The following is a 25042-nucleotide window of genomic DNA, read 5'->3' on the forward strand; positions in this document are numbered from 1 at the left end:
TTAAAGGACAGGTTACAAATCTTAGTTAAGAGTTCCGCAACTTCACATTTGAGTTCTTTCAGAACTCTTGGGTGCATGCGATCTGGTCCCGGTGACTTGTTTGTTGTGTATTTGGTTGTCATGGTTTTTGTTGCTATGGCAACTGAGTTAGATTATTATGGGTTAGCTCAGCCAGCTTCAGCCGGCTGAGTGAGCTCTCTGTGTCTGTAAATAAAATGGTGGTTTTGTTAGCTGTCAGCTCTCTGGCCTCAAGTGATTTCTTCCTAAACCGGCTGCCCCCAAGGATATAACAAGTGGTGACGAGGATGGGATCTTGGTGCTGCTCCAGTAACAGAAGGAAGTAGAAGCCAAGGTAAAGAACAAACAAAGAAAAATACTGCTTGTTTTCACTGACTGTGAAAGTGAAACTAAAAATCATGGCTACACTGACTAGGCCACTGGAACCTTTTGATGAGAATATAGAGCAGTGGCATGTGTATACTGAGCGTTTTGAGCTTTTTGGTATTGCAAATGACATTACAGAAGCGAAGAAGGTGCCAATATTCTTAAGTGTTGTAGGGGCTAAAACCTACTCCCTGCTACGCAGCTTACTACACCCTGATAAGCCTGAGACTAAATCTTACAGTGACATTGTGGAAATCCTGGGGTCCCATTTTTCCCCCAAACCACTGGTAATTGCTGAAAGATATAGGCTCCAAAAAAAAAAAACCAAAAGGAAGAGGAAACAGTTGTACAATTTGTAGCAATTTTAAAAAAGCTAGCAGAACACTGTGAATTTAAAGAGATGTTAAATGATGCCCTGCGTGACAGGTTAGTGTGTGGCCTCTGCAGTGAAGCTATACGGAAGCGCCTACTGACAGAGACTCAGCTTACGTTACAAAAGGCTGTTGATATTGCTACTGGCTACAAGGGAGGCGCAATACATCGGTGCATCCCCTGGGGTGCAAAAAGTGTCACAAGAACCGACCCACAAAACGGTGCAGAGTCAAGAATGTTACCGCTGTGGTAAGCCAGGACACCAGGCATCAGAATGCTGGTGTAAGGACCTGGTGTGTCGACACTGTGGCAAAAAGGGACACATTGAGTGTGCCTGTAAACAAAAGAAAAAGAGGCCTGTGGTCTGGCCGACAAAAAGAGGAACCTTGCATACCCTAGAGCAGACCCAGGATGATCAAGGAGACACCTCATCGCAAGAGGAAGTGCCACTGCATGTTTTGTCTTTGGCAGCGGGCTCACATGACTACTGGGTAACCCCCTTATTGGAGGGCAAACCTATACGCATGGAACTAGACACCGGTGCAGCTGTCTCGCTGGTCTCTGAGACTGTGTATAAAGAAAAGCTACAGCATCTTCCGCTTAAGGCAACAAAAACTGTTCTGAAGACGATATGGAGAAGCTGTGCCCATGGTGGGCACTATTGATGTTAAGGTGGAGCTCAATGGACAGGCGGCTAGATTGCCACTGTTTGTGGTGAGAGGTAACTACCCAGCCTTAATGGGTAGGTCTTGGCTTGGGAAGATTCAACTGAACTGGGCAGAAGTGCACCGGATGACTAAAGAAGAAACCAGTCTAACCCCTATACTAAGGAAACATGCTGCTGTTTTTGGAGATGATTTGGGAAGTATGAAGGGAATCACTGTGACATTGAACAGTAAACCTGGCAGTCCACCAAAATATCTGAAAGCCCGAACTGTGCCGTATGTCATCAGGCCAAAGGTTGAAGCAGACCTGGAGCGCCTGGTCACCAATGGAGTCCTAATACCAGTTACCCATAGCTCATGGGCCACTCCTATCGTTCCAATAGTGAAGAAAGATGGCTCTCTCCGGATTTGCGGTTATTTTAAAGTCACTGTCAACCCAGTGTTGTATGCAGAGCAATACCCGCTTCCCTGCATCGATGACCTCTTCGCAGGCCTGGCTGGGGGACAAAAGTTCAGTAAGATTGATCTGAGTCAAGCATATTTACAGATGCACGTTGATGAAAAGTCCCAAGAGCTGTTGACTATTGTGACTCATAAGGGGCTTTATCGATACTGTCGCCTACCCTTCGGAATAACATCGGCTCCCGCCCTGTTCCAGAGAGCTATGGACCAGATCTTGTGTGGCTTGTCAGGAGTTCAGTGCTATCTGGATGATATCCTGGTCACTGGAAGAAATGAAGAGGATCACTTAAAGAATTTAGAGGCTACCCTACAAAGATTGGAAGAGTATGGCCTACGAGTTCGCAAAGACAAGTGTGAATTCTTCAAGCCCTCTGTTGAATATTTGGGACACATCATCAATTCTGCAGGTCTTCATAAGGCCCCTGCAAAAGTTAAAGCTATTGTGGAGGCTCCCCCACCACGAAATGTAAGCCAGCTGCGCTCGTTTCTAGGACTACTGAACTATTATGGAAAGTTCATCTCACAGTTAGCCACACTGCTAAAACCACTTCATGAGCTCCTTGGGCAGAACAAGGCCTGGAAGTGGACTGAAGTCTGTGATGTTGCATTTAACAAAGCTAAGGCTGCATTGTTAAATTCTGAAGTTCTAATGCACTTTGATCCATCCTTACCCCTGCAATTGGCCTGCGATGCTTCCCCTTATGGAGTGGGAGCAGTCGTGTCACACATTATGCGTTCGGGAGAAGAGAGACCTATTGCTTTTGCTTCACACACTCTAAGCAAAGCAGAAACTAACTACGCCCAAATCGAACGTGAGGCATTAGGAATTGTTTTTGGAATTCGGAAGTTTCATCAGTACCTGTTTGGGCGAAAGTTTACTCTTCTTACAGACCATCGACCTCTGACGTCAATTTTTGGACCCTACACAGGCATTCCCCCATTAGCTGCTAGTCGTATGCAACTTTGGGCATTGTTACTTTCAGCACACACATATGAAATCAAATATCGGAAATCCACTCTGCACGGCAATGCAGATGGCCTCTCAAGGTTGCCTTTGCCGGTCAAACATCAAGATAGTGCCCAAAAGGAAATCTTCTACTTTGAACAGGTAGAGAATACACCCATCACTGCTACTCAGATAAAGAAGGCAACTCGCATTGACCCAGTATTGTCCCAAGTTATGGACCTGGTGATGCATGGAAAATCTCGACAAACCTCTCCGGTCTCACCCGACCTTGTTACCTACATGTCCAAGCGGACGGAGTTATCGGTCCAATCTGGTTGTTTGTTGTGGGGGAGACGTGTCATTATTCCACCACCACTGAGATCACAGATGTTAGAACAGCTACATTCCGGTCACTGTGGAATAGTGCGCATGAAGGAAATTGCACGAAGCTATTTTTGGTGGCCTGGATTGGACAGCGCTATTGAAGAGAAGGCAAAAGCTTGTATGTCATGTCAGGGTGTGAGGAATGCACCCCAGTGGGCACCCCTACACCCACGGGACTGGCCTGAAAACCCGTGGCAACGTATTCATGTTGACTTTGCTGGCCCACTTGAAGGAAGCATGTTCTTGGTGGCAATAGATGCCCATTCTAAATGGCCAGAAGTCTCTATAATGCAGTCCACTACTGCAGAGAGTACTATCCAAAACCTACGAGGACTCTTTAGTCGTTTTGGTCTGCCAGAACAACTTGTGAGCGACAACGGACCGCAGTTCGTTTCTCAGGAGTTTGAAAATTTTATGAAGGCAAATGGGATACACCACATCACGTCAGCACCATATCATCCGTCCACCAACGGATTCGCTAAAAGATTTGTGCAGACAATGAAAAACGCTTTGAAATCAGCACGGGGACAACACTCCATTCAAAAGTGTCTGGATACCTTCTTACTTTCCTACAGAAACACACCTCATGCTACGTCCCAGGCATCCCCAGCCTTTCTAATGTTGGGATGACAGCTGCGCACTTGCTTTGATCTGCTGAAACCTTCTGAACCCTGACAAACTGTGCAACATCAGCAGCAATATCAAGTCATCAGATGGGCACCCAGAGCAAAAGACCGAACCTTTAGCCCGGGACAGCCAGTTTTGGCTCGGAATTATACTTCCAGAGCTAAATGGGTCCCGGCCACAGTCATCACTCAAACAGGACCTGTTTCCTACACAGTCCGGACTGCAGAGAATCTTACCTGGCGGCGACATGTAGATCAGCTGTTGCCAGGTCATGCCAGTCCTCAGGACCCATCTGCAGTTGAGGGGTCTGACTTCACCTCTTCTGGTGAGGCACCAAATCACGAGTCACCTGTTCCTGACTGTTCTCCTCCATTACTGCCAGCGCCTGAGATGCCCCTTTGCGCAGCACGAGCTGATACCACATCCTCACCCGTTCGTGCTGCGGACCCTGAGCCCCTAGTGCTTTCGGGTACAACAACACCAGAAGTTCGCCGTAATCCACCTAGAGACAGAAGGCCTCCTCATCGGCTGGATCTTTAGCTAGGGCGAACCCATGGTTATGGGGCAAAATAATCCCCAGGGTTTAGCTGGGAATGGAGGCAGTCTACCCTCCTTCTCTAGTCTAGTGTGTGTTTTATTTAGGGGATGTTCTTATTGGGGGGGGAGGAATATGTTGTGTATTTGGTTGTCATGGTTTTTGTTGCTATGGCAACTGAGTTAGATTATTATGGGTTAGCTCAGCCAGCTTCAGCCGGCTGAGTGAGCTCTCTGTGTCTGTAAATAAAATGGTGGTTTTGTTAGCTGTCAGCTCTCTGGCCTCAAGTGATTTCTTCCTAAACCGGCTGCCCCCAAGAATATAACATTGTTAATGTTGAGTTTTTCAATTAATTCCAAAACCTCCTCTAGTGACACTTTAATCTGTGACAGTTCCTCAGATTTGTCACCTACAAAAGCTAGCTCAGGTTTGGGAATCTCCCTAACATCCTCAGCCGTGAAGACTGAAGCAAAGAATCCATTTAGTTTCTCCGCAATGACTTTATCGTCTATAAGCGCTCCTTTTGTATCTCGGTCATCAAGGGGCCCCACTGGTTGTTTAGCAGGCTTCCTGCTTCTGATGTACTTAAAAAACATTTTGTTATTACCTTTGGAGTTTTTGGCTAGCTGTTCTTCAAACTCCTCTTTGGCTTTTCTTATTATACTCTTGCACTTAATTTGGCAGTGTTTGTGCTCCTTTCTGTTTGCCTCACTAGGATTTGACTTCCACTTTTTAAAGGCAGCAAAGAGTCTTGTGGCACCTTATAGACTAACAGACGTTTTGGAGCACGAGCTTTCGTGGGTGAATACCCACTTCGTCGGATGCAAGACTTTTTAAAGGAAGTCTTTTTATCTCTCAGTGCCTTATCAGACATTCTGATTAGGCAACAGAAAAATTCAATCTAAAAGTCCTAAGAAAATGAAAACTTAATATAACTTTCACATGGATTTGTTAAAAAGTGGGGAGGAAAATAAACTTCTCTCTGATCCACTGATTTACAGAATAAGGGGAATATAAACTGGCTGTTACTAAGGTTCTGTGGTTTTCACTCTAGGGTGTTGCTACATGCTCATTTTTTTTAATTGAAACACACACATAAAAATGTTAAATAAAGGGCTCTGTCTTGATATAGGCTTGTCTTTTAAAGTGTTTTTTCTTCTACAAAACTTAATAAAACTTTCACTTGTATTTGTTAAAAAGTGGGGCATCCTTCTTATCTCTGATCCACTGGCTCACAGAGGCTGTTTTTGTTAACAGCAGCTTTGCTGCAAAAGCATAATATTTCAAATTGGCCTCACTAAAAAATGACCAATGTTAGTCTAAAACATAGGGGGAAAGCTTTTAAAAACTCTTAGTTAGTAAGGGCTTATGGTTTTAACCTTTATTAACACACCTTTGTAAATGTGCTACATAGCAGGAAAGATGCTTGGGGTCCGCTTTATGAGATAAGAAACAGTTAAGGGTGGAGGAGTAGTGAGGGGAGGGGAGAGTGATGGCTCTTGTTTAAAAATCTTGGGACTATAGGACTGGTTCAGGAAAGTGTATTTTATGACACAACTGTTGAACAGCATCTGATTGGTCAGCTCCAGAGGCAGAGATAACTGTCCTGAGGGGTTGTGAGGTTTGGGAGCTGCCTCTTTCCCCAGGGACAGCCACAAGGGTAAGATCTCTCTCTCTGACTCAACCACGTGCTGTCTATCTTTGCCTTTTGCAAAGGGGCTTTCTTTTCCCTTTTCTTGCCCTCTTCTCTCTTTTAACCTACCTTTATACGTTTCTCTTTTATTTAACTCTTTCTAAATGCTCTTTTCTTAACCCACCCTTGTATTTAACATTTTAAATGCTTCTTTTTTAACCAACCTTTACATTTTTACCATGTGCTTACTAAAGAGTTTTCTGTATATTTTTCTTTTATTTAAGTCTTTTTAGATGCTCTCTTGTTAACCTACCCTTATATTTAATACACCTTTTCAATTTATCTCAAAAATTTTTATTCTTTAATAAAATGCCAAACTAGGCCTTTAAAATCATCTCTCCTTACTCAACCTCACCAAAACTCTTTGTTTTCTTTAATAACTTGCTTCTATTCTTTCAAACTAACCCTTTAAAAACAAAAATCTTTATTTTCTTTGTTCTTTCACTCTATTCTTTCAACCCTTTTCTCTAAATAATCAACCAAATGTATCAAAGCACAAGCGCGCAACATTCCTCCATTCAAACATTTTAAAAAAAAAAGGCCAATGGCGCCAAACGTCGACACCAATGGAAATGGGAATGGAGGGCAGGACATTAGCCCTAAAGGGGGGACGGAAACCTGCCAAAATACATGGTAATGAATACTATCGAGCCGTGTACTACTAACAACTTTTCTCCATCTTTTTTTATGATAACTATTATAAATATAAAGGGAAGGGTAACAACCCTTATTTGTGCAGTAACAAAAAATCCCTCCTGGCCAGAGGTACTGAATCACTTACCTGTAAGACATTAATCAGTTCAATTAACTTAGTTGGCACCTGACCAGAAGGACTAATGGGGAAAGAAAATACTTTCAAATCGGGGGTGGGTGGGGGGTGGAAAGTTTTGTTGGTGCTCTTTTTGTTTTGTTCCCTCTCGGGACAAAGAAAAAGACCAAGCAGGTAAACCAGCTCCTAACAAGATCCTGACATGATACATCTAAAATTACAGAAATTGTAAGTAATAGCAAGGAAATGCATTAGATTATCTTTTCTTTTAGCTTGTGAATTTTCCCCATACTAAGAGGGAGGTTTATTCCTGGGGGGTTTTTTGGGGTTTTTTTGTAACTTTGAACTTAAGCCTAGAGGAGAATTTTCTGTGTTTTAAATCTTTTTATTACTCTGAAAAAAGTTCCTTCCATCCTGATTCTTTCAGGTGTGATTCTTTTGTTTTTTTTTTTAATAAAATTCTTCTTTTAAGACCCTAATTGATTTTTAGTGTCCTAAACTCCATAGGGATTGGTCTGTGCTCAGTTAGTTAACCAATTGGTTGGTATATTATTCTCAAGCCCCACAGGAGAGGGGCTGAAGGAGCTTGGGGGGATATTTTTGGGGAGGATAGGGCTCCATGTGGTCCCTCCCTGAATATTTGTTTAAATCACTTGGGGGTGGCAGCAATACCGTCCAAGGACAAGGAAAGGAATTTGTGCCTTGGGGAAGTTTTTAATCTAAACTGGAGAAAAATATAAACTTACGTGGTCTTTCATGCAGGTCCCCACATCTGTACTCCAGAGTTCAGCATGGGGAGGGAACCTTTCAAGTGTTTGAAGACTGCTGTCATATCCCCCCCTTAATCTCCTCTTTTCCTAACCAAACGTGCCCATTTCCCTCAGTCTTTGCTCTGACGCCTTGCATTGGGATTGGAGACGTGGATGGAGAGCTCCAGCAAGACCAAGAAGAACAGAGGCATAGGGCTAAGAAAAGGGATGCAATTTGGAAGAGAAATAAGAGATGAGGAAAAGGAATGGGCCACGTGATCTGCATGTAAATCAAAGGGATTGTGCTGTCCAGCTGTCACCAAACATCTGCAGAATTCAACCCAGGGGTTTGGCCCTATACACTCATCTCTCCCAGAATGTGTATGGCAGGTCTCCACAAAGACTTTTTCTAACTCTTCTAGGGACCTGACTAGATGAACTTTATTAAATGTCATATCCCCATCTGTGGTATCACCTGGAGAAATATCTTTGCCTGTCATAATACATCATCAAGATGCTCCGATAAAATCTGGGACTATCCATGTAAAATCGCCTAATCATGATGTCATGGTGCTGAACTTGAATTGTACTTACCATGAGTTTAACTATGATATTTCCAAGAAAGAGTAAATTAAATATAAATTTTGTCCAGTAGAAGATGTTAATATTCAGTTTGCTACGTTATGTTCTAATACACTGACATTGAATTTTTCCCTGAACCATTACGGAGAATGGACATTTGAAGCTCCTTTCGAACTTAGGGTTGGGAAAGATGCAAGTAATGACATCACCCTCCAGGTACCAAGTAGGACCATTTGTGGTAAAGAGGGATATAACTAGAAGTCTAATGATAAATCTGCAGTACTCTGTAAAACAATCATGTGAACTCAATTATCTATTGCCACACTGTACGCCCCTTGTGCCCATTATATCTCTCTGCTGCTTTTTGGGGGGAGAGTGTGACTAAAGGGAGTGTTGCCTCCAACTTCTTCAGTAATCAAGAGGAAGAAGCGAGATTTGGGAGCAATCTTATTAGGCAGAATGGGAGCTAGTTTGGGGGTACTTAATGCTGTGGGTCAGCAATATTTGGCTAAGTGTCTAGGAGAATTGGGCCATGATGCAGCCCCACTCTCAGAACCTCTCACTCCGGCATTCCAAAGCCTGGAATCGATAACATTTGACATAGTGACTATTCTTCAACACTGGTTTGAGATGCAGCAGCAAGACCACTTCCAAATATTGGGTGCTCTGAGCATTTTGCAATCAAATCTCTCAGAAGCTCTTCGTGCATCGAGGCTCAGCAGTGGTTAATTAGTGTGGCGAAGTCACTTGTACAAGATGGTTTAAATCAACAGCTGCCAATAGAGTTAAAGAAAATAATTTATGAACATGCTAGTGACTTTGAAAAGTTATATCACTATGGTGGCGATTGCTCACATTTACTTATTTTCCCCCAAAATGACACTCTCATGGCTTTGATTTTAACTTTGAAACCCGCAATGTCTAACTCTGTAGTGTAGACCAAGCCAGAGGGTGAGATTCTGCCAATTTTATTCAGTATGAGAAATCCTTTAATTTGCAGCTGGTCCCCTTCAAATGAGTGAGGCTGCTTGTGGAGGAAGGTATAACCCAGTGTGGATTAGCAGGGCAGAACCCAGCCCTACTGCATCGGGAGGTTTTTCTAAGATAGCTTCCATCCTCAGCTAACGTGAGAAATATTTTCAGAGGAGGAAAGGGGGGGTTTCTGTTAAAACCAAGTTCCGCCCCAGCCTAGTGTTAACATCAAGATAACATGCATTCGGGATCTCTTTGTACTCTGTGTGGCAGGAGATTTTGTCATTTGGTTTTAACCAAAAGATTCTAATATTAACTGAAAGTCTTTCTCGCCATGCTAAGCAGTCCCCTGCAGTGCTCCTGAGCTCTGGATGGTCTCATCTGGATGGGAAGAAAGGTTTGCCCTTAACTCAAGCTAAAACCTCATGGAGACAAGGTAGGTCATATTTGTCACGTTAGTTATTAGGCACCTCCACAGGCTTTAACTTGACCTGCTAACAACTCATATGAAAACTACACACCGCCTTGTCTTCACTAGGATTTTACCTCAAGTTTGTTAACTCAAGTTCTAGATCCAGTGTTGTTTAACATCTTCAGTAATGACCTGGTGTTACCCGGGGTTCTTTCAACCGAAAGCTCTTGGTAACGTTTACTCTGTGCGAGGTGGTGTCAGTAAATAAATCAGGGGAGACGTGACTGTCCGACTGCTAGATGGCTGGCACAACAGGACACCACAAAGAGTCCCACTACCTCAAACTTTTCACCCTTATTTCTAATACAATGACATGTCCCTTAAAGAAAACGTGTTCTGCAAGCAATTTCAATGGTCCAGCAAGAGGCTTCCTTCTAATTATGGATTAACCAGGTGTGGGTTTTTCCCAGAGTTTGCAGCCTTGAGACCCTGTCAGACACGTTCCTGAGGGCACATCCTGCTCCTCTAAAATGCCTGCATCAGCAACTTCAACACAATTCTTGTCAGGAAGGACATGGGGTCAAGCTGCCCTTTCTGTGGCACCCAGAACCCCCTCCCCTCCTGCCTTGGTCAAGCTAAGCCTGCTGCATGGCCACTTTACGGCCTGCTGACTTGGCTGCTTTTAGCAATAAGCCATAGTGGTTTCAGGCACTTTACTGCTTTGCCAAAATCTCCCCGTACAGTTCCCCTCTTTAAAGGTCACCTTGCACCCAAGGGGGCCTTTACATGGTCGCCGCCACACCTTTTCTGGATGTACCTGCCTTGAGATCCAACGAAAGCTCAAGGCTCTTAACCGAGACTGAGCAAATTGTCTTCTTGTTGGCATCCCATACTTAGCACACCAGCATAGCAACTGACAAGTGATCGTTTTAACCTCCTTTCCCGGGAGTACGAGTGCCGGTGGCAGTAGCCACTGACTCATCTGTCGGGGGACTTGCAACTGCTGGATTTTGCGCCAGGTCCAGCATGTTATTTGGCTGGTTGTTGTACCAATATAATAAAAACCAGCAGGATCTTATTAAGAGGGATAAGGCAAAGATGCCACATTTATTGTAAATACCATAACAAAACAAAAAACAATGTTTTTCTACTTGTTTCTATTACTACTTATTCCTTATACATACATACACACACACACACACACACACACATTCATTCACACAATCATTCATTCAGGTTCTGTATAGATGTTATAGTTACCAGCCTAGATGTTGCTCATGCCAAGTTACTGGCCAGGTATCTTGGTCATGAGGATGGAGCCGAGTCTGTGTCAGATGCATCTGATGCTCCTGGAGGCTGGCAGCAGAACCATAGACTCAAAGTCCTCAGTCTTTAGAGTCCAGTTTTATAGGAATTTATTCCTATGTCAGTTCATGAGAGTTGCTTCATTTTGCTGTTGCTAAATCAATCAGCAGGTGGCTGGCTCCATGTTATTAGATGTTTTGTTTTTCCTTCCTTTGAGGTGTGGTGGGTGGATTCCAGTTTGCCCTCCGGGGGTCATCTGGTTGATCCCACTTGACACCTTCTTCAGCCGACACTGAATTCTTCAGGCTGGTGACTCCCTAACCATTCATTCATTGTTTAAACTAGGCATGCATTCACATACATTCTCTATCTTAATCACATCTATTTCACTGTTTCTTTACCTTTTGGGGTGTTACCAATTTATGTGAGACTCCCTGTCTTTTAACAAGCAAAGATAAAGTGAGATGAAAACTTACAGAGGGTGGGGGTCTCTATCTATACACTATAACAGCTACTGTTTTGGCTTACTTAGAGATAACTAATGTTTAACAAGTTTTATACAAAGTATTTCTTTGAGCTTAACAAGTTTTATACCAAGTATCTCTTTGAGCAGGCTTCACACAGACACAGCTGGTGGCTTGCAGGTTAGAAGCTAAATGTTGGGAATCACAAATTTACTTCTAACATAAACCTTAAGTTATAAAGTATTAATTAACAATAAATCAATAAATCATTTCTCATATAAACCATGTTTAATATAAACCTTCTTTAATATCCCTACATAATAACAAAAACCATGACTGACTGGGACCCCAAGATTACTATGATGGGGTGTAGGGCCAAATTCAGGATGTGCCAGTGGGGGACCATCCCACTAACACTTCCCACCAGTGGTGTGACAGGTCTTGGCCAATTCTGGCAAATACCCATTTAATTTCATCCGCATTCTGATGCACGGTGACCATGACTCTGCGCCCTTCCTGTTTTGCAGTATCTAGCTGGTTCTGTAAATCAGGGTGTACAAGCAATGTTTGTAAGGCAGTTAAATCCATTCCAAGAGGTACAGGTGTTACAATAGAATACAAAGTATAAGACACTTTTAACTGACTATATTGAAATTCGGGTACATGAAAGTCAAACTCACATCCCCTGATTGCTACAATATAACAGAAATATTTATTCTCATACAGATTATGATTTACTTTATGAATATAACTTGGTTTGTTTGCCAATACCTCTATGCTAGTAGCAGCCAGCACTCCAGCTTCTAATCCAGTTCCACCCAAAGCAGTTCAGTACATTTCTTGGGGGCCTGTTTTGTAGGCTGCCCACCCCCGCTGGCTGCCAGGGAACTCCAATAACCTTCAGTAGTTCACATTGAGATAGTATTAGGGCAGCTCTGCTTTCACTGGGCCGTTACTGTACTGCCACTTATAGTAATCAGGGAAGGTGTGGCAATGGCTTTTCTTTCCTTACATCCAGTGTCATACGACACCCAGGTGCATTCAGCTGGGCTTGCATGCTGGAAGTTGACTAAGAAGTAACAATTGGCAAGTCTTAGGGTACGTCTACACTACGGGACTATTCCGAATTTGCATAAACCGGTTTTGTAAAACAGATTTTATAAAATCGAGTGTGCGCGGCCACACTAAACACATTAAATCGGTGGTGTGCGTTCATGGTCCGAGGATAGCGTCGATTTCTGGAGCGTTGCACTGTGGGTAGCTATCCCGTAGCTATCCCATAGTTCCCGCAGCCTCCCCCGCCCCTTGGCATTTCCGGGTTGAGATCCCAGTGCCTGATGGGGCAATAATCATTGTCGCGGGTGGTTCTGGGTAAATGTCGTCAGTCACTCCTTCCTCTGGGAAAGCAACGGCAGACAAGCATTTCGCGGCTTTTTTCCCTGGATTGCCCTGGCAGATGCCATAGCATGGCAATCATGGAGCCTGTTTTGCTTTTTGTGACTGTCACCGTATGTGTACTAGATGCCGCTGACAGAGGCGATTCAGCAGCGCTACACAGCAGCATGCTTTTGCTTTTGCATGATAGCAGAGATGGTTATCAGCCATACTGTACCATCTACCATACCATAAATTGGTAATAAGATGGGCATGGCTACCAGTCCTTTTGCACTGTTCCATTTGCTGCTGTCATAAGTGCCCCTGGCTGCTCTTAGCCAGGGGCGCAAAAGCCAAAATTGGGAATGACTCCCTGAGTCAATCCCTCCTTTTTGGTATCTAAAAATAGAATCAGTCCTGCCTAGAATATGGGCAAGTGTACTAGAGAACCGCTGTATCAGAGAACCAGAGAGCACAGCTGCTCTGTGTCAGATCCTGCAGAAATTATGAGCTGTATGCTATTCACAGGGGGTGCTCCTGCAACAACCCCACCTGTTGATTCCGTTCTTCCCTCAGCCTTCCTGGGCTACCGTAGCATTGTCCCCCCACTTGTGTGATGAAGTAATAAAGAATGCAGGAATAGACACAGTGACTTGTTAGTGAGATATGAGTGGAAGGCAGCCTCCAGCTGCTATGATAGTCCAGACAGGACAGTAAGGAGTGTGTAGGAGAGGAGCCCAGCATCTCTCTGCTAGTTCAGGGGCACTTGAATCTTTTCTTTACACATGAAGGGTGGGGGCTGATGGAGCTCAGCCCCCTATTGCTATGACAACGATGGTTATCAGCCATACTGTACTATCTACCAGGAAAAATTAGGACCAGGCGACCTTGATCAACCTAACAGATGCTGGTCATCATGGTTGCCAGTCCTTTTGCACTGCCCCATGTGCCAATAGGCTGATGATGACAATGGGTATCAGTCATATTGCACCATCAGCCACCCATGGCGGGGGGGGAGAGCAAGGATGTTGGTGTTGAGTGCTGCACCATCGCGTCTATCTGCAGCATTCAGTAAAGATAGGGTGACATGTAAAAGAGTCAAGAGAGGATTGTTTTCCCTTTCACTTCTGGGGGTGGGGGCGGTGCGTAAATTGCCGAGCTATGCCCTGACCCACCGCGGACACTGTTTTTGACCCTAGAAGCATTTGGAGCTCAGCCAAGAATGCAAATGCTTTTCAGAGACTGCAGGAACTGTGGGATAGCTTGAGTCCTCCAGTCCATGAGCGTCCATTTGATTCTTTGGCTTTCCGTTACGCTTGTCACGCAGCAGTGCGCTGAGTCCCTGCTATGGCATCTGTCTGGAGATATTTAAAAAATGATTTTGAATGTCGTCTTCTGTACCGGAGTGCTGATAGAACAGATTTCCCTGCCCTTACAGCGATCACGTCCGCATCATCCATGCGGGAGCTCTTTCTTTATTTTGATTTTTAACTGCATCACCACCCGTGCTGATCAGAGCTCCACGCTGGGCAAACAGGAAATATTCAAAAGTTCACGGGGCTTTTCCTGTCTACCTGGCCACTGCATCCGAGTTCAGAATGCTGTCCAGAGCGGTCACTGGTGCACTGTGGGATACCGCCCGGAGGCCAATACCGTCGATCAGCGGCCACACTAACCCTAATCCGATATGGTAATACCGATACTAGCGCATTCTCTCGTTAGGGAGGAGTACAGAAACCGGTTTAAGTAGCCATTAAAATCGATATAAGGTGCCTCCTAGTGTGGACGGTTGTGGCGTTAAATCGGTTTTACGCTCCTAAAACCGGTTTAAACATGTAGTGTAGACCAGGGCTTAGTCATTGAATAACCAATGTTTTTCCATACCCTTTTTCCGTTGGTAATTTCACTTTGTGCCTTAAAATTTTTTTATATCCATCCTTTTATTCCCCCAACAGATAAACCCTGTATCTGATGCATATTTTGCCTTTAAATGTGCCTTTACCACCCCTCAGGATGTTTCTCAGTTAACAGGCTGGCGATTCTTGACCTCTGCCTTTCTGCAACATTGGTTTCTAGAAATACAGTTAAAATGGTTGTTAAGCCTTTTCTGCCTAATGCAGTATTTTCTTTTTTATTGTAACACAGTACACAACAATGGTAGCAACAAGACAAACAACACAAGACACAACATAAAACACAAAACACAATCTTTGTCACAACAATAGATCCATGGTATTCTGGGTTGCTCCTCAGCTGGTACCAGCTTTTCCTGATTTTCTGAAAGACAAAAAGAACGTATTTCTACTCCTTTTCGGGTGGCAGATTATTGCTTAAAATATCCCTTCCTTTTACAAATATCCTTGCTGATTGCTGGCACAAAGAGGAATTACCCCCACACGTTCCTGTGGTTTTGTTCTATAGGCAGGCCAGGTTTCAATGGCTCCTACCTTTTAAGGGTTTAGGGGGAATTATTATCCCACCGGTTTCAGAGTGGCAGCCGTGTTAGTCTGTATCAGCATAAACAACGAGGAGTCCTTCTGGCACCTTAGAGACTAATACATTTATTTGGGCATAAGCTTTTGTGGGTTAGAGCCCACTCCCTCAGATGCATAAAGTGAAAAATACAGGAGCAGGTGTAAATACGTGACAGGATGGGGGTTGTTTTACCAAGGGTGAGGTCAGTCTAAGGAGATAAGAGTTCATTCTTGATCCTCTCTGGTTTGCTGTATAGGATGTTGATCAGGTGGTTCCGCAGTTTCTTTGAGAGCGTGGCACAATCTCTCACTATAGTCTGTGTGGTGTGTTGATTGTAATGGATTCTTTACCTTCAGTCCTTTGGTATTATGTCTATTTCTTTGCGTTTGGAAGGAAGATGATGTGTGTCTGTATCTGCACGAGTTTTTTCATGAAGTTGATGGATTTCCACTTCATACGGCTGAATTCAGTGCCTTGCATGGTGACAGGTTCCAGAGTGGCAGCCGTGTTAGTCTGTATCCGCAAAAACAACGAGGAGTCCTTGTTCAGTCATTGCATTCATGAGGTGGTGAACCTCGGTTTGCCTTCTTATACAGCAGACCAAGTTTGCAATATTTCTCTGCTGTGCTAAGCTTTAAGTGTGTTCACAGGTAATAGCTGAGAAGCATCAATACCATATGACCTTAAAGGTTTTTCCAAAAATCATACACACTCTACATTGTTACAGGGGTACTTATTAACATTAAATTTATCCCAGTGTTTAATATTAAGATCAAGTCTATTAAAAGTATCTTGTTATACCATGCCTTTTATTTAGACAATTTGTTTTTGAGGCCAGTGTGTTCAATGTTCTCTTGAAATCTTTGCATAGGCTTTTTAATGTAATTATATCCTTGGGGTTTTGGTGAATTCAAAGGTAGGGGTGTCATGCATATAAGCAGACCCCTTTCGTACCTGTCTTCAAATTTCAGCACTGCATACACACAGAAAAAGGATATTTTTTCCTACTTGGGGTTAACCTGTCCCTCTCATATTTTTAGGTTTGACTTCGTTTTCCACCTTCCTCTGGAGGGTCATAATTTCAGCCTTTTGGTTTCAGGTAGTTTGTTTGCTGACCAGGCATATTCATTATCTACAGCTCCTTTGTGGTGCCATTTATGGACAGTTCTCTCTTTCCTCTATCAGTTAGGTGATTTGCATTAACACAGACGCTTTCTGGCTTGTTTTTGCATCCAAAGCTCTGAGACCCTGTCTTAAAAGGGACAAAATCAACTTCCACCCGAGTTTTGATTTCTTTTCACTTTCACCTCCTGTTTCCAGAACACCCAGCGAGCTGAAAAAGAAAACACAACCTATTGTGGCTCCCTTTAGAGCTCTAAGAGGATTTTAATTAAGTAGCATGTTTTGTTTGCATTTCTTGTACCCCTTCTACAATATACACTGCACATGTCCTGGGAAAAATGCACCTTCCTTTCATAGTTTTACTTCTATAACATTATATTAGCCATATCAACTTTTACATAAGGTGTAACTGTTTCTTTTGTGCTCACAGAGTTTTCATGTACCTTCATCAAAGTACAATCTGATTACTCAGAGCCACCTTAAGGCTCAGTGTTTCTAATGTTGCTTCTTCTTTTTTTGTGTGCACCTCACCCCTGCTGTTGCTCCAGAGAGGCACTGTCTTTTTTCCTTATTTCTTTTACTACAGCTCTTATCTGCTATTTTGTTACCAAAAACAAAAAAAAACAACAACAACAAAACCACAAAGGATCCAGAATTTCTTCCCCTTCTCCTGGCTGAGTGTGGCTCTCAAGTGGCACAGCGGCAGCCCGTCTGCCGGTGGGGAACATAAGATGCATCCCGAGGGAGAGACCGGTCCTGAAGAGTCCCCCTACCTCAAAGTTTTCCCCCTTATTTATAACACAATGACATGTCCCTTAAAGAAAACTTGTTCAGCAAGCAATTCCAATGGCCCAGCAAGAGGCTTCCATGCATCAGCAACTTCAACACAGTTCTTATCAGGAAGGACATGGGGTCAAGCTGCCCTTTCTGTGGCACCCAAACCCCCATCCCCTCCTTCCTTGGTCAAGCTAAGCCTGCTGCATAACCACTTTGCGCCCTGCTTTTAGCACTAAGCCATAGTGGTTTCAGGCACTTCACTGGTTTGCCAAAATCTCCCCGTACACTGAGTGTAGGTCTGGAGAGCACACGGATCGAGTCTGCAGATGACACAAGGCTAGGAGGGAAGGGTTACAACACTTTGGAGGATAAAGCTAAAATTCAGAGGGATCTTGCTAATTTGGAGAACTGGGCTATAGAAAACAACATGAAATTCAACAAAGACAAACGTAAGATGCTGCACATAGGGAAGAACAACCAAATGCACAAATACAGAATGGGGGGAAACTGGTTTGGCAGCAGCACTGCTGAGAGGGATCGGGGAGTTGTGGTGGATCCCAACCTCAACATGAGTCAGCAATGCGATGCTGTTGCAGAAAAAGCAAATGCAGTTTTAGGTTGCAGTAACAGAGGCCTCGCATGCAAGTCACAGGAGGTGACAGTACCACTCTACTCGGCGCTGGGTAGGCCTCAGCTGGAGAACTGTGTCCAATTCTGGTCACCAAAGTATAGAAAGGATGTAGAGAAACTGGAGAGTATCCCGAGGTGGACACAGATGGTCAGAGGGATGGAATGCAATGCAAGGCGTCTGAGCAAAGACTGAAGGAACTGGGTATTTTGGTTTGAAAAAGCGGAGACTAAGGGGGGATATGACAGCAGTCTTCAAACACTTGAAAGATTGACATAAGAAAGATGGAGAAAAGTTGTTCTCTTTTGCCACAGACGGCAGGACGACGGGCAATGGGTTCAAACTACAGCACAGCAGATCGAGGTTAAATCTCAAGACAAACTTCCTCACTGTAAGAACAGTAGGACAATGGAACAGATGCCTAGAGAGGTTGCGGAAGCTCCTTCACTGGAGGGTTTCACAGGCTCGCTGACTGTCTGGGATGGTTTAGACACAGCAAACCTGGCAGCTTGGCAGGGTTAGACTAGACGACCCTTGTGGCCACTTCTAACTTGATGGTTTTATGAGTCTCTGAGTTAACGTCCCTCTTCTGCAATGACGACCAGGCCTTAAGGGTTGGCTCCTGGCCCTCACTCAGGTAGCTCCAGTCAGGCCTTTCCCTCTGGCTGGTGTGGGGGAAGGTGCTCCCAGGATCCCTCTGGATCCTCCACAGGTCTCTTCCTGCCCTTCACCCGTCTATCAGGGCACCAGGCACCAGCTCTCCCTGAGTGAGGGAGCTCCACCAGCCCCTTGCAAGGTTCTGGGCCTCTCCCACCAGCCCCCTATGTCTTTCCGAGCCCCTTGTCTCCGCTCTGTGAGACAGAAGGCTCCATTTTACAAGCAGCCCTGCCCCTACCCCAGGTTACCATCACGTGATGTCTGATCCAGCCAGCATCCCAAACCCATCACCTGAGGTGGGGGCTAACTGCACACTGATGGGGCTGAGCCCAAATCCCCTAAAAGGGCCAGCCCGCCCATGATACCACCCACCTGTCAGGGGAGGGGGAAGCCGCTGCCAGGAGTCAGGCCGTGCTGGACCAGTGGTGATGCCCCAGGGCACAGATGCAATGGGCTGGGGGAGGCGGAGGCAGAATTATGTGTCACTGTGACACCCCCCTTCCCTGCCCCTCAGCACAATTCCCTGCTGAAGCGCAGGCCTGAGCTCTGTCTTTTCAGGGCTTTAAAAAAGAAACGTATTGCACAGAATTGAAGCTCAGAGCTACGGTACCAGCCCCTGCCTGTAGGGGTTAACGACAGCTGCCAGTCAGCTCAGAGAGTCCCAGACAATTTCTTAGCGAGCGAACGTTTAACACACGCACAGCCCCTCGCAGACAGTATGCGGGACACTTTTCAGTCCCCTCAGCAGCGCGGTTCGGCAGTAAATCTGTGGGGTTCCTTACAGAGACTCCCGGTGCTGTTGCTGTTGCATGTACTTCAGTGCAAGGTAACAACACAACACTCACGTGTGGAGTTTGGGCCACACCTTCCGAGCATTCCCCTCTGACCTCACACTGATCATGTCCCAGTCTCTGTCGGGGGGGGGCTCCAAATGTATGTGTCCCCCCTCTGGACTCTGCAGGGCCTGAGGAGAATGGCAGCCTCTCCGTCCCCACCCAGCACCTCAGAATCTCCTCAGCAAACACCAGTCCAAAGCTCCGTCCGGCCAGCAGTAATTCCCATGTAGCGCCCCCGCTCCACCTGGTCACCTTCTTTAATGCCAGTTGGCTTACAGGAGTTGATGGACAGGTCTGGGTTCTCCTGGATCCTGCCACCCCCTCAGCAGGGTGAATCTTCTTTATTTTCCCCTAGGAATTTATTTGGCGGTGCCTCCACCCCCCTCGCTCCTTCCTGGCAGGGTCACCAGGGCAGCTTGGGCGGAAAATTCTTACCACAGGGGAACTCCCACTTCCTTGCCAGATCGTTGGAGACTCCCAAGAAATAACACAAACACATCCAATGTATTCAACACAGTAATTGTATTAAACAGGAGACAAACATACCATAACAGGGTAAAACACTGCTAATACCCGTGACTTTCCCCAGTCACGGGACCTGATGTATGAAATGTAAGATCAGTGTCCCGTCGGTACTGCACTTTGTTGGGGCCTTTGATGACCTATGACCACAAGATCGTCTCTGCAGTGGTTTAGCCGTGTGGCTGGCTGGGTTCAGTACAACCCCAAGGACTCACAAGTGGGAGGAGGTGGTAAGTCCTTCCACAGGTTTAATAAGCAGCAGGTTATAAAATCCCCAAACCGTCACTCCCTGGCTTGAGGACACAGTTCAGGGAGTAGGGGGTCCCCAAAACAAATTCCCTGACTGATTAACTAACAGATGGTGCCCTCACAAACTCCATCAATGATCCTCAGGGTCAGAGCTGACTCTAGACCCCTCGGTCACTGCAGAGGGGCTGGTCTCTGCTGGCCGGGATCCTCCTCAGGCAGGAGTCAGGCTGCGTCGGTCCCAGGATTTCCCCTCCCCACAAAGGGGTGCAGGGCTCAAGGTGCAGGTTACACAACTACACTAACATCCAAACTGTCGTCTCCTAGCCCAGCGCCCAGACACCCCCCAGCAGGCAGCAGCCCTGGACTCACAGCCAGAGCAGAGCTGAGCATGTGGGGACTGGTCTCACCTAGGGAGCTGGAGGGCGAACTCAGCCTGGCTGGGGAAGTTTCCCAGCAAAACTCGACAAACTGGGAGTGATCAGTGGAGAGGAAAAAGCCAGCAAGGCTGCTTGTCCTTCCTGGAAACATCCTGTACAGCCCCAGAGATGGCGACCGAGGCCGTGTCTACGCTACAAAGTCATATCGGCGTTCAGCCACCAACGTTTGTGTATCGCTGGGCGTGTGCCCACTTGGCTGCTTGTACCAGTGCTGCTCGTACTCGCCAGGAGTGCTTGTGTAACACGCTAACCTTTGATTCCACACGTGCCCCCTCTCATCCCATGTTACCGCCGGAGCAGTGAGCAGGGTCTGTCTCTTTGGACAGCAGAACTCCCACCCGTGGATGGTCACACATAGGAAAAAGATGCAGATTTGGACAGTCGTGGATGCCCATAGGATAGGGCCGGCCTTTGGGGCGGGTGACTGCCCAGGGCGCCACGGTCAGGGGGGAGAGGACATGGTCCGGAGGCAAGGAGCAGGACACAGGCCTGGCCCCACACGGCCCCCAGCCTGCCCCTCACCGTGCTTCAGCGGGATGACGCTGGAGGCCCCACAACACAAGCAGGCCCAGGACACAGAGCAGGATGCCATGGCTGGGGCGGAGCTGGGGGTATCCCAGGAGGGGAGAGGGCCCAGGCTTCCCCAGGCCCAGCCCCTCCGCTGCACGACCTCCGACAGCCAATCGCACGCGCTGCACACGGGGATGATGCATTTACGCTCTCACCAGAGCCCCACCCGCAAGAGGGGGCCATGAAAGGCTGGGCCCAGGGGGCTGGAACAATGTGAATAGTGGGGTGCTGAGAGCCACTGAACCGAACTGTAACCCTGCATGTGATGGAAACCGCTACCAGCCAGGGGGTGCGGCAGCCCCCCTAGATCCAGCACCTATGGCCAGGCGCTGCCGACAGAGCGCTGTCATCCTCCTCCCTCTCACCTCCTTCCCCCATCCACCCGTCTCTCCCCTCCATGCGATCCCCCCTCCACCTCCCTCCCCCGTGCAACCATCTCTTATCTCCAGACCTCCCACTACCCCTCCTTCCCTCATCCAACCACCAGGCATGACTTCCCATTTCTATTTCTGGGCCAGGGCTGCTGTCAGAGGGAGGCTCTAACCCAGCAGGCTGCAGAAAGGACCCACAGGCCAGTGATCAGGGGCTCGGCTCAGCGCGAAGGCAGGACAATGGCGGATGAGGATATCTATGAGAACATGCCGATGACGGAAGCTGCTCCCCAGCCCAAAGGTAAACACAAGAGGCTGAACCAGACCCTGGACTCCCGCTGGCCTCTCCTTGGCTTTGTGGTCTCTGCAGAGCATCCTGGGCAGCGACCGCTTGCTCCACTGACCACGAACCCAGAGCTCAGCCTTGTGCTGGCCAGACAGCACCACGGGCAGCGGGCGAGGGTGCTCGGTCAGTGCTTCCCAGTGCGTTCTCTCCCCTGCCAGTCGCCAATGGGAGAAGGGCACAGGGGGAGAGATGGGAGTCCCTGCCCAGCATCCCAGCCTCCTGCCGGGCAGCGCAGTGCCATGGGCTGGCCATAAAAGCCAGCCAGGCTCCCCCTCCCCAGCTCACTGCCACCATCAGCCTCTCCCAGGAGGAGATCACCAGGGTCGAATCCTCGCAGCCCCCATCTCTGGGGACCAGCTCCCTCTCATCCCCCCATTTCACAGTGACACCTCCTTTCCTTACCCTCTGCCCCTTCCCTGCCCGAGCACACGCGTCTAACCGTGAGCAGGGGCAGGGAGATGTAGCTGTGTTAGCAGAGAAGGGTTTCCCCAGGGCTCGGGGATGGGGAGGGAAGGGAGCCTGTTCCTCCAAGGACAAGGAATAAATGGAGCTGGAAGTGCTGAGATAAGGACCAGGCTGTTTTTCTAAAGCTCCCAGCACAAGGGGCCCCTCTCAGGGCTTTGACTGGGTGACTGGGCAATAAAATGGCAAATGAAATTGAATGTTGATTAATGCAAAGTAACGCACATTGGAAAACATAATCCCAACTATACTTATAACACGATGGGGTCTGAATTAGCTGTTTCCACTCAAGAGAGGGATCTTGGAGTCACTATGGACAGTTCTCTGAAAACATCCACTCAATGTGCAGCGGCTTCAAAAAAAGCGAACAGAATGTTCGGACTCATTAAGAAAGGGACAGAAAATATCCTATTGCCTCTATATAAATCTCTGGTACACCCACGTCTTGAATACTGCGTGCAGATGTGACCGCCACATTTCAAAAAAGATATATTGAAATTGGAAAAGGTTCAGAAAAGGGATTAGGGGTATGGAACGGCTGCCATATGAGGAGAGATTAATAAGACTGGGACTTTTCAGCTTGGAAAAGAGAAGACTAAGGGTAGATATGACTGAGATCTATAAAATCATGACTGGGGTGGAGAAAGTAAATAAGGAAGTGTTATTTACTCCTTCTCATAACACAAGAACTAGGGGTCACCAAGTGAAGGTTTAAAACAAACAAACAAACAAAACAAACAAAAGGAAGTATTTCTTCACAAAATGCACAGTTAACCTGTGGAACTCCTTGTCAGGGGATATTGTGAAGGCCAGGACCATAACAGAGTTCCTAGATAAGTTCATGGAGGATAGGCCCATCATTGGCTATTAGCCAGGATGGGCAGGGATGGTGTCCCTAGTCTCTTTGCCTGAAGCTGGGAATGGGCAACTGGGGACGGATTCACTGTTCTGTTCATTCCCTCTGGGGCACCTGGCACTGGCGACTGTCAGCAGTCAGGATCCTGGGCTGGATGGACCTTTGGTCTGACCCAGTCTGGCCGTTCTTATGTTTTTATGTTTCATTGTGCAGGTGTCAGCTGGACAAGGTCCTGCTCCAGGGGTTGTTTATCCCCTTTGGTTTCAGTGCAATCCAGATGCCATGTGGCAGCTGTTCTGGATTGAACACATGAAAGACGCCCAGGAAGGGTCAGGAGACAGGCATGTAGACGGGGCTGACGGAAGTGGAGGGTGCGGGTGAGGATGTGAGGGTCAGTGGGCAGCTGCAGCTATGCACCGAGCTCAGCTAGGCTCTCTGCAGTGACAAAGGAAAAGCTGGCTATGAGTCAGCAGTGTGCCCTTGTTGCCAAGAAGGCTAACGGCATTTTGGGCTGTATAAGTAGGAGCATTGCCAGCAGATCGAGGATCATGGTCATTCCCCTCTATTCAGCACTGGTGAGGCCTCATCTGGAGTACTGTGTCCAGTTTTGGGCCCCACACTACAAGAAGGATGTGGAAATATTGGAAAGAGTCCCGCGGAGGGCAACAAAAATGATTAGGGGGCTGGAGCACATGACTTATGAGGAGAGGCTGAGGGAACTGGGATTGTTTAGTCTGCAGAAGAGAAGAGTGAGGGGGGATTTGATAGCTGCTTTCAACTCCCTGAAAGGGGGTTCCAAAGAGGACGGTGTTACGGAGTCCCCGGGCGATGCTCTGGAACTGCTCCCCACAAAGCCAGTCAGGACTTTGGGGAGCCTCCTCTCCCATGGAGCAGACTGTCTGCAGGGCAAGAAGCTCACACGGCTTCACCTCCTGGGTGTCTTCTGGGAGCATGTAGCATATGCCCCTTTGTGCGCTTCCCACGCGAGTCTGCCCAGGCAGGTGTGAGGAAGTGGGAATGTTCCAGCTGTGTTCTGTGAATGCTGAGAGGGGAGTATTGACCTGGGAAGGGTGCAGGGGAGTTGTGCTGCAGCTATCCAAGAGCCTGCACCATGGCTGGGCATTTTTTTTTTGAGGTCGCGTAGTTCTGCTTTTGGGGCAGCCGTTTTTTGCAGTTCCCCTTCATCACAGGTGAACCTAGACTGTTCTCAGTGGTGGCAGATGGCAGAACATGGAGTAATGGTCTCAAGTTGCAGTGGGGGAGGTTTAGGTTGGATATTAGGAAACCCTATTTCACTAGGAGGGTGGTGAAGCACTGGAATGGGTTACCTAGGGAGGTGGTGTAATCTCCTTCCTTAGAGGTTTTTAAGGCCCGGCTTGACAAAGCCCTGGCTGGGATGATTTAGTTGGGGATTGGCCCTGCTTTGAGCAGGGGGTTGGATTAGATACCTCCTGAGGTCCCTTCCAACCCTGATATTCTGTGATTCTATGAAAACATAAGGAAAAATGTAGTCTGCGCTCAGTGACAGAGAAGCTCCTCCCAGAATCTGTTTCAGGAAAGGCTGAGAACTGTAAACTCAGTACATTAGTGAGAGGCAGCTTCACCCTTTGGTTAGCGTGAGAGAAGCCACTTCTGCAATGTAAGGGGATTATCTGGGCACCTGAGTGTTGTCTGCTGGTTCCAGGACCCACACCCCATGGGGGAGCGGCGCGAGCTAATGGCTGAGGCCCAGATCAGACAGGGAGGGGGTGCGGCAGGCTGAGACTTTCAGGGAGAGGAGAATCTGACAGTCTTGCGTCTCCAAGCAGCTGCCGTTCACATTGGGGAGACGAAATCCAGAGCCCACCGAGCACACTTACTTCTGTCTACACATAGATCCTGGCTCGAATGCAGCTCTAGTCTTCTCCCTTTAATGTGCAGGGGAGACACAGTCTTCGGGCTTTGCCCTGTGATTCGCCCCTTGGCTGGCTTGCAGGGAGGAGCCCAGCATCCTGGGGATGGGTTATCAGACAGGGATGCTGTAGAAAGGCCCTTCTGAG

The 25042-nt window shown here is 47.0% G+C and overlaps 2 protein-coding genes across 4 annotated transcripts in view; one reads left to right on the forward strand and one right to left on the reverse strand.

Moving 5' to 3' along the window:
* LOC120406477 (C-type lectin domain family 4 member F-like) overlaps window positions 1–25042 on the reverse strand; it is a 331059-nt gene that overhangs the window by 150385 nt on the left and 155632 nt on the right. The gene's annotated exons all lie outside the window — the stretch shown is intronic.
* Window positions 1–25042, forward strand: part of LOC120406480 (C-type lectin domain family 4 member F-like) — a 218224-nt gene that overhangs the window by 18359 nt on the left and 174823 nt on the right. For all 3 annotated transcript variants that reach the window (XM_039541369.1, XM_039541372.1, XM_039541371.1), the window contains exon 5: window positions 21487–21640. In XM_039541369.1, coding sequence (XP_039397303.1) covers window positions 21580–21640 — 61 coding nt within the window. In that variant the 5' untranslated portion in view covers window positions 21487–21579. The remainder of the gene's footprint in view (window positions 1–21486; window positions 21641–25042) is intronic.

Source organism: Mauremys reevesii, linkage group 5, assembly GCF_016161935.1.
Source record: "Mauremys reevesii isolate NIE-2019 linkage group 5, ASM1616193v1, whole genome shotgun sequence".
Taxonomy (NCBI): domain Eukaryota; kingdom Metazoa; phylum Chordata; order Testudines; family Geoemydidae; genus Mauremys; species Mauremys reevesii.